The 9,988-nt window shown below is 32.0% G+C and overlaps 1 protein-coding gene across 1 annotated transcript; it reads left to right on the forward strand.

Moving 5' to 3' along the window:
• Positions 1-287: 287 nt before the first annotated feature.
• Positions 288-9,479, forward strand: LOC143070484 (uncharacterized). The gene is made up of 4 exons (XM_076244757.1): positions 288-467; positions 6,399-6,603; positions 7,586-7,728; positions 8,681-9,479. The coding sequence occupies exons 2-4, from the start codon at positions 6,413-6,415 to the stop codon at positions 9,331-9,333; spliced, it is 987 nt and encodes a 328-aa protein (XP_076100872.1). The 5' UTR covers positions 288-467; positions 6,399-6,412; the 3' UTR covers positions 9,334-9,479.
• Positions 9,480-9,988: the final 509 nt, after the last annotated feature.

Here is a 9,988-nt window from a genome sequence, read left to right on the forward strand (position 1 = left end):
ATAACAAGAACTGTCTTTAAGGTTACATTTACAAAAGTGTTTATAAATACAAAATAAACATTAAATTGTTGCAAAAACCTTTTTGAATTACAATTATGGAGTATGACTTGTACATATTAACTTGAATATAAGTTTTACTTTGCTACATGTAACAATTTAATTTGATTTATTTTTTAGAAATTATATCTAAAAGTTCTATTTTTAAGCTTCAATTAAGTTTAACCTTACTGACATAAGCATATATAAATATAGTATATAGTTCTATTCTATATTCTTTTTAGCTGCAACTGTTGAATCACTATTGAAGCAACTAAACAATGACAGTCGACAAATTTAGCTTTGGGATGAGTTGAAAACATGGCAAAGCAGTTTAGGGTTATATAAAACTGGAGCAGCTTCTGATTATGATACAACTATATACTTAACAGCATATAATGGAGGAACTTTGAAAAGACAGACTTGTAACAGTAAGTGATTATTAATTTATTTAAAAAAATATATGTTTATACTGGAACACAATTGCGCAAGGCAGTTTGTACCCTTATTTAACTGGGGCTTTTTTTTTTATATATATAAGCCATACTTTTTTATTACGGTTTTTAAAGGACATTAGTGACATAGTAGTAACAGTACTGGTTAATATTAAAATTGGATATTGAAAGTTTGATGAATGAGCATGCAAGCAAGCTTATCAGATATTAAATGATAACAATTAACAAATTTGGATATTTCTTTTTAAAATTGACTGTTTGTTTGGGGTTTATATAAAAAAGAAGACGTTATATGATTGCCACTGAGACAACTATCCACAGAAGACCATAATGACACAAACATATAATTTACCGTACGGCCTTCAACAACGAGCAATGCCCATACCGCATAGTCAGCTATAAAATGTCCGATAGGACAATGTAAAACTATTTAAACGAGAAAACTAACGGCTATAATTATGTAAACAAAAATGTACGAAAAACAAATATGTAACACATAAACAAACGACAACCACTGAATTACAGGCTCCTGATACAGATTGTTTTAAAGTCTACTTTAGAAAGTACAAATACTACATTTTAATATTGAATTAATCTTTTCTTTGTGGTACTGTTTTTTAGGAGATACTGCTAAATGGGATCAGTCTGTTTTTTTAGTTGTATTAATAATTTTATAGGCGGCCTGTTATCATTTTTTTACGGAACGTGTTGTTATACGATTGTCTAGCGTTCACATGTCTGTCTGGCGTAAACATGTCGTACCATAACTTTATAACCATATATTCAAATTTCATGAAACTTTTTTATATTTGTTAACTATGATGGTTAAACTATCTGTATGTTTTTGGTAGAAATAAGATTAACATGTTATGAGTTATTTGACTTTGTGACTAAAAGAAAGATGTTCATTTTTTACTTGTCCCGCAGTACTACTAAAATTATGTATGATTATTGCTTAAAACTTTACACACTTTTTAATTATATTAATGTTAAGATCTGTGTACTTTTTGGTGATTATTTTAAATGTTATGTCAAAGTTATTTATTTTGTTGTAAACAAAAGGGGGGGGGCGTACATGTTGCACTAGATGTGAAAAAATTTTTTATAATTGTCATTAATGTATATATAACTTTAATGACAACTTTGGATCTACTTTTGATATATATGTAACACTCCCAAACGTGTCCTTCCCCCCAAACGTGTCCGATTCCCCCAAACGTGTCTTTTCTCCCTAAACGTGTCCGAAATGTACAATATTCAACAAACGTGTCCGATTGCATAACCCCCAAACGTGTCCGATAATTGTTATTCGCCAAAACGTGTCCAATATTTAACGCCAAAACGTCACACGTCTTTTAGCGCTAATACATGTATCTCCTAAATAAAATCGCTAATAACGTTTACGGCAATTCTATGATGGGAGACACAGGTGATGGAGTTGTCATTTATCAGATTTAGTTAGTTCAATTTAGGTTTTTAATGTTTATAATAATTGCAAAATTAATCTGTTACTATTAAGGCGAAGTGTACGTAATTAAACTACACAATGGATGTTTTTTAAATTTTACATGTAGATTCTTCTTGTAAAAATAAATCGGAAAATAAAATAAAAAAAGGGGGTAACCGTTTTCGTTTTTGAGATACGAGCTGTTGAAGTTAACAGCATCATACACCAAAATTACAAAGGATATATAGGGAAAATCGTGAAATTCGGCAGGAATTGTTACATTTCCAAGATTTTCTATTATATTAGACAATCAATTTTTTTTAAAATTTATGAGACGATTCTAAAATGTCTGAGGAATCGATTGGTGCAAAGAAAGTCCTTAGCAACCGTGCTACTTTTCAAGCTATACCCTGTTAAAGTTGAATCTTGAGTGTAAAAAAAAACAAAAAACAACGACAACGTTATTGACGTCGCCGCAACAGTTACGACGCTTCATATTATAGTATTAATGAATGGGTGTTTTTATAATGGCCCTGTTATATGTCCAAGGTCTGTTATAATGGTCGAGGAAGTCTGTAATGGCCCGAGGCAACGCCGAGGACCATTACAGACATCCGAGGCCATTATTACTGACCGAGGACATATAGCAGAGCCATTATAAAAACACCCATTTCTTAATACATTTATTAACCAACTGAATAAAAGTGTATGTGTTACTATACCAAATATTCAAGATATTAAATTGACAGAAGTTATGTGTTGAAAAACAGGAGGAACAGTGATCCCTATATATGGTTCTTTAATGTTGGTTGCTGGTTACTAAATTGAATAAAATACAAAAAGGTATTATACTCTTTATAACTTAATTTTATTAACTTTATTAAAAACCTTAACTGTGTTTATACAGACAAACCGGGCATTAATACAGGGCCATTACAGAAAAACAGGGCCATTACAGAAAAAACGGCCATTACAGAAAAACAGGGCCATTACAGAAAAACAGTGCCATTACAGAAAAATACAGGGCCATTACAGAAAATATGTTATTTTTAATGACCAGTCATTTTTGGCAATAATGTACTTAGTTGGTTAATAAAGTCCTATACTTGTATGAAATATATACCGTTTTGTTGGAGTTCGTGTTGCTCGGTCTTTAGTTCTTTATGTTACGTTTTATGTACTATTGTATTGTATTTGTCTATTATATTCGGGTGCGTGCAGAGATCGCCAAGCTAGAAAACGGTTGACATTTTCTTCATTATGAACTAGAACTATTTTCGACCTCGGTGCTTTATTTTTTGTTAAAATCTAAACACTGTGACGTGTTTTCAAAATCTTTGTTCTCATAAAACTTCATTTCATCAAGGTCTCTTCTCAGAATATCAGCCATCTGTCTGGCACAGGATAACAAATCAATATTTAAGTAAATTTAAGTTGTGTGGTTATTCTTAGTACATTTGGGTAAATTAATCTTATCTTTGTGCCGCATAAGCATCTCTATAATTCAACACATCCCTGAGCCACGACATTATATATTTTATGCATCGCATGCGCTTCTTTTTATCACAATCCAGACCGGCTAGTAACCGTTGTATAACTTTACACGTCTGAAGACGAATATTTGGGTGAAACATTTTTGTATGATTTTTATTTCTGGAAATCAATCTGAAATCTACAACAGTCCATTTCTGAAAGTCGGGCTGGACCTTTACTTTTATGTGCATTCGGGATTTACACAAATTGTAACCCGAATAATTCAGTCGTATTTTTCAGCTGATGTACGAATGCTACATTTCTCGTGTGGGAGAAAATCGGACATGGAAAGGGCTTGAATTATTCGAGTTACTCAAATTGAAACTCGGGAATATATTTCTAGCTGTTCGGAATTCGCGGAAACAAATTTTCGGCATTACGGTATTGAATCAATAGAGATACCAATTATTTCTTTTAACAAATTCGAATACCAGTCAGTTCATAGGACTTCAGTTTGAAATAGGGGCGGCAATCCATTCGTTTTATGTTTTATCCAATCAATTGGAAAGGGGGGGGGGGGTCAACATTGATAGTCAAAAAGCCTTGAAATATTCGATAAAAAACGTTGAATGTAAGTTATATGAAGTCCAAAATCTCATATTATAAGACTAGTAAACCACAGGCTTCTCAATTCTTGTATGATAATGAACTAGGTGAAAACCTAGAGCTGACCGAGTGCGAGATCCTCATGGATAATCATCGAGGTCGTTAAACACCCCTTGCAGTAAACTCGGTTAAATTTTAAAAAAAATCGAAATGTAATAGTCTGAACACATTTCACCGCTCATTCCACTAAATATTAAATTGCAGTTACAAGTATCACAAAACTTCCCTGACCTCTTTTCTTTAACCATAATAGAGGGAGGAGGGGAAGAGGGATCCAGATCCTGAAATCCCGGGCTTAAAAACACGAAATCCGGCGAGGCCCCGAATTAAAAAAAAAATCAAATCCCGACTACCCGAAATTCGGAAATAGAATTCCCGGATCCTGGAGTTCCGATAAAGGTCCTACCCCCTCCCTCCCCTCGTAATTCTATATTCTATTTTTAATCTTGAATTGAGACTTGATACTTCAAAATTACATTCTCTAATTTTGAATGATGCACACAGGCACAATAAAAGAAAACAGATTTCGCTATAATTCCTTTCGAAATTGGAATTTGTGAAAGAAGAAATGACATGTTGTGTTTTATCTTACATGTGTACTTTCAATTTCAATATGGTTCTAAATTTAGATTTTATTTAGTTTTCCCATAAATTGCGGACGGAATAGAAGACACCTGTTTATTTTCTGCACATGTAGAAAAAGTTGAAAACTGGGAGTTGAATGACATAATTTTTACTTATTTTAAGATAAATGTTAGAATTTTTAAGTTACTGAGTAATTTTTGGGGCATAATTTGTTTATTTTTTGTTTGTTTTCCGTCTTTGTTCTTCCGACTTGTAGATTCTAAGTGTTGCACTAGTGATCAAATTATTCTCTTGGTATCGTCTGATTTCTTATATGAATATAAGTCATGTCCTTAAATTTTCAATTGCACAAAATACGAACATTTCAACGTCTTTTTGATTAAACAATTTTAAAAATTCACACGTCTTTCATTAATTATTTGTAACCTATTATAAAACTTTACGTTGAGTACTGTGTTTTTTCGTTCAAGACTACGGCTTTTTAAAACGATATTGTTGGGTCAATTCAGGTTTCATTTTAATTAATTTGATATCAATAGAAGAAAAATTGTTACATGTTTATTTGTTTATTTATTTATAATTTTGTTGTGAGGCGTTTTTTCTTTCTGTTGATATCATAAACACGAAATGCCTTCTCCTACGCGTCTAAAACAAAAAAAACCAGTGTTTTTAAGTCAAGCTGCACACAGAAAAACGTACAGAATGCTGTGATTTCTAATTGGAGTTATTTAGATAATTTCTATGAGATTTAAGACAGCACAGGCGTGCTTGTTGGATTCATTATAGACCGCAGAAAGTAGTTTCTCTTTCGTGTGTCCTTTCTTGGAGTAAGGGAGATAACTTGCGTAACTAACGACGAACGTTTTTAATCCCGTATTCCGCTAGAGGCGTGCAATTACGTACACTTCGCCTTAATTAACTTTGACTGAAATTCCTTATTGTCCAGTTGCAAGTATTTCATATTCATTTAGAGCGAACATACACATAATTCTGGAGTTGAATTAATCGTTAACTTTGTTAATTATTTGTACTTATAAACTCCGATGATGCCTTTTATATTTATCCGAATATTGCATGGCGGGCTTTTAACAGCATTTTTTTCTCACTTTTGTCAATAGTTTGTGAGTATTTCAAAAGCTCATCAAATCATAAACTGGTTATCCGGTTACAAGTTTTTAATTTTTTACAATTTTATTGCACACATTTACTTTAGACTGTTGATTGTCCAGTTGCCGGTGTTTCACGATATTTAGAGAGAACATACAAATTTTAATGTGCAGAGAAAGGGACACTTTGACCCGTTAACTGTACGGTTTAACTAAACATTTTTGCTTACAATTTACATACGACATAGCCGAAATGACGCCCCCACTTTTACCCAGTTTAATTTTTTTCGGCCGGTTTAAAAAAGTACTAACCGTAAACGTACCTTATCTATATTTTTAATGAAATGGTAAAATTAGTACTAGTTTACGTTAATATAATAGCAATAACCAAATAACGTTTGATATGGACACGTTTTGGGGATTGGACACGTTTGGGGGTTAGTTGAGAAATGGACACGTTTGGGCGTTTATACAAATGACACGCTTTGGCGCTGTTTTCAACTAGACATGTTTGGGGGAATCGGACACGTTTGGGGGGAAGGACGAGTTTCTGAGTGTTACATATAGAAAGTTTAAGTTATTAATGTTTTAAATTTTCGATGAATAAATAGTTTTTTTTTTTAATTGAAGGTAATATTTCTATTATGAAACCGGTTGTTAACATTTGTGGAATGGCACATCCTGGAGAAATATGCAAATGTTTGGATGAAGAAAGAAAGAATTCCAATAGTAATGATGGCTTATATAGTCGATTTCTTATGTGTATGCCACAGCCTGAATTTAGAGATGCTAATGTTACGAAGGATACATTTACTGATGCACCAAGCATTTCAAGGTAAAGTGTGTTATTTACTGAAATACTGTTTACTGAAATTATATTTATAAAGAGTTTACACGTAATTTGAATTTGATTGCCATTAACTAATCCGGATTAGCTTAATTTAAGTTTTACATTTTAACGTTAATTTTTAATTTAAATTGCAAAATGCGTTAAATTGGCTCTACTGTTCTGATGAGGTTAAAGTTAAGTTGAAGCTTCAAAAATAGCTTGAAAAGTAAAGTTATATATAATAAAGGAATAGTGTGTTTACCAGAATTGATTTGAATTTAATTCGAATTTAAGGTTGACTAAGGTTGAAAATATAATAAAATAAATGTGTCACCGTCCTATTTTTGAAGCTACGAGGTGTTGAAAATTGCATAAATTTGCATGTTTAGTGCACGATGATTATTTAATATTGTAGACATAGCGATATCAACAATGTTAAAACGATATTATATCAACATCGTAAACATTTACTAAAGCAACATGTCCAATGTCCTTGACCTTATTTCTATGGTTCAGTGACCACTGGAATAAGTTCAGATTTTTTGTAATGTTGATTTTTCTGTTATTATAATTAATTGGATAATTATATTTGGTATGTGCGTACCTTGCAAGGTCCGTGTGCCTGTCAGACAGTTTTCACTTGACCTCGACCTCAATTCATAGACAAGTGAACAAGGTTAAGTTTTCGTGGTCAAGTTCATATCTCAGATACTATATGCAATAGGGCTTGTATATTTGGTGTATGGAAGAACTGTAAGGTGTACATGTCCAACTGGCAGGTGTCATCTGACCTTGACCTGATTATAATAGTTTAGTGGTTTTAGTTAAGTTTTTGTGTTAAAGCTTTATACTAAGGACTATCCACATAATATCAATGATTAGTAAAGAAGGCGAGACATTTTAGTGTTTGCACTCTTGTTAAGAAACTGTATGATTTTAATTTGATGTAATTTTATCAAGATTATTTATTTTTATGTTATGATTCCAGATTATTGTATGCAGTTGATAAATTACATAAGCAAAAGAAAGTATACATATATGACACAGAGGCAAAACAGGTGGCTATAAGATATTACAATGAGCAACAACAATATTTGAGAGAAAATCACAGCAGTGATACATACACTTCTGGTAAGTTTAAAATGGTGCATATATATTTTATTTAGGCTGTAAAGAAGATATGGTATGATTGCCAAGGAGACAACTATCCACAAAAGACCAAAATGACACAGACATTAACAACTATAGGTCACCGTTTGTGTTACCATACGGTTTTATTGTAAACATTTATTGATGTTTATTTATATATAATTACATTAGATGTCTGTTTCATTATAATAGTTTATTCTGATTAGCTAACAGCACATCACGTGTTATTCCGTAAGCAATTGTATCACTCAATAAAACTTTTCATTCATGATAACACGTGGTCCCACAATAAAGTGCACAGGTGAATTAAATAAAAACAATATAAAATTCGTGTTTTCTTGATCATAGCTAAAAAAATGTAATTATAAGTATTGAATGCTTCTTTTTGTAACTTCATAGGGTTGTAAAAGCGTTGACCGTGCGCACAAAATGTACTTCGGTCAACGCTTTTACACCCCAATGAATTTACAAAAAGAAGCATTCAATTCTTAACAATTTTTTTATATTTTAGGTTTAAGGTTAACTGTTTGATAATGGAAACAAAAATATATGTATTACGTTTATTAAAGATTGATATACACACAATATGAAAGTTATACATATATATATACTGACGTGGAAAGGTAACACATGCCCACCGAAAGCTTTACTTTTGTTCGTGTGGTCTAGCGGGACGGCTGCAGTGCAGGCGATTTGGTGTCACGATATCACAGTAGCATGGGTTCGAATCCCGGCGAGGGAAGAACCAAAAATTTGCGAAAGCAAATTTACAGATCTAACATTGTTGGGTTGATGTTTAGACGAGTTGTATATATATATATATATCACATTTATTATAAATGTTACATTCATATTTAGAATATAAAGTAGCAATTTAATATATATATTTATAATTAGTAATAACTTAATTTGCTGTAATTTTTATTTGGTTTAGGGATGCTAGGTAAATTAAAAGGCCACACACAGCGCTTAGCAATGATGCTTCAAGCTACAGAAAATGCTGCCATTGCACTAAATACAGCAGGGGAAGCTAAGAACCTAGCAATAACACCAGATTTTGTATCTAAAATGAAAGAAGCTTTAGACAGCAATTTAAATACTAAGAAGGAATTAATTGAAATAAATTTGCAAAATGCAGAGAAATCTATAGAACTTTCCCAATACTTTTTGAAACATAAAAAGTTGTTATCCGGCTATATTAATTCAGGATTTACAGAGCCAATGATTCAATCTCAGCTTGTAAGAAAAATTTTGCTTTACCCTGGAGGATCAGTGCCTTGTAATGCTATAACTAAGAGCACTAGGTTCACCGCAGACCAAGTAAAGGCGGAAATGAAGATGATTTGTGAATTGGGACTTGGCGAAACAAAACATGAAAAACCACAAGGTGGAGGTCGTTTAATGTTTATATTAAACAAAATTTCAACGAAAAATTTGTCATTAGAAGAAACTATAAATATAACTAAAACACTGTCCAAAATTGGCATAAATTTTGATGATTATGACCAAGCTTGTAACAACAATGAAAATACACCACCATTGAAGAAGCTGAAGACAACTACCACCAACGTGAACATTTCTGATTAGACTGATACTGTTATGTATTTGAAGCTGTAAAGACGTTAATCAGTAGTTTTACTGCCGCAAATTTAGTTTACTAGGCGCAATTTTGAAGTTATTACTTATACAAAACATAACATATTTGTAACAAAATCATTTTTATAAAAGCGTGAAGAACAGCATACTTATTTAGGTTATATTTTTGAATTATTTACTGTAAAACTATTTGTAATTGGCTTTTTATGTGAACCATGTATACACAGAGTATACAACATTAAAAAGTAATGAAACAGTATTGTAAATATTGCGATGTATATGATATTAACTATGTAAAGAGGAAGAAGATATAAGAAGATGTGGTATAAGTGCAAATGAGACAACTACTTAGTATTTATTTAAATTACACATTGTATAAGTAACTGAACCAGTACTGTCATCAACACGGAGTGTTAGTCTTTTACTGAACACCAACCTATAAAAGGCTGAAAAACACTATTGTAAAAACTTTAAAATAGGAAAAACAACGGTCTAATACATGTATAAACAAAAACGAGAAACCAGCATACGTATGAACACCTTATCAAACAACAACTACTGAACAACAGATTTCTGACTAAGGAAAGGTGCAAACACATGCAGCTATTTTAACTTTTAAAAACGTAACATAACTTAACATTGTTGA

This window comes from Mytilus galloprovincialis, chromosome 4, assembly GCF_965363235.1.
Source record: "Mytilus galloprovincialis chromosome 4, xbMytGall1.hap1.1, whole genome shotgun sequence".
Taxonomy (NCBI): domain Eukaryota; kingdom Metazoa; phylum Mollusca; class Bivalvia; order Mytilida; family Mytilidae; genus Mytilus; species Mytilus galloprovincialis.

Coding starts and splice junctions, on each gene's coding strand:
- LOC143070484 (XM_076244757.1), top strand. CDS start 6,413: ATGAAACCGGTTGTTAACATTTGTGGAATGGCACATCCTGGAGAAATA. Junction 6,604..7,585: donor GATGCACCAAGCATTTCAAG/GTAAAGTGTGTT, acceptor TTATGATTCCAG/ATTATTGTATGCAGTTGATA. Junction 7,729..8,680: donor CAGTGATACATACACTTCTG/GTAAGTTTAAAA, acceptor TATTTGGTTTAG/GGATGCTAGGTAAATTAAAA.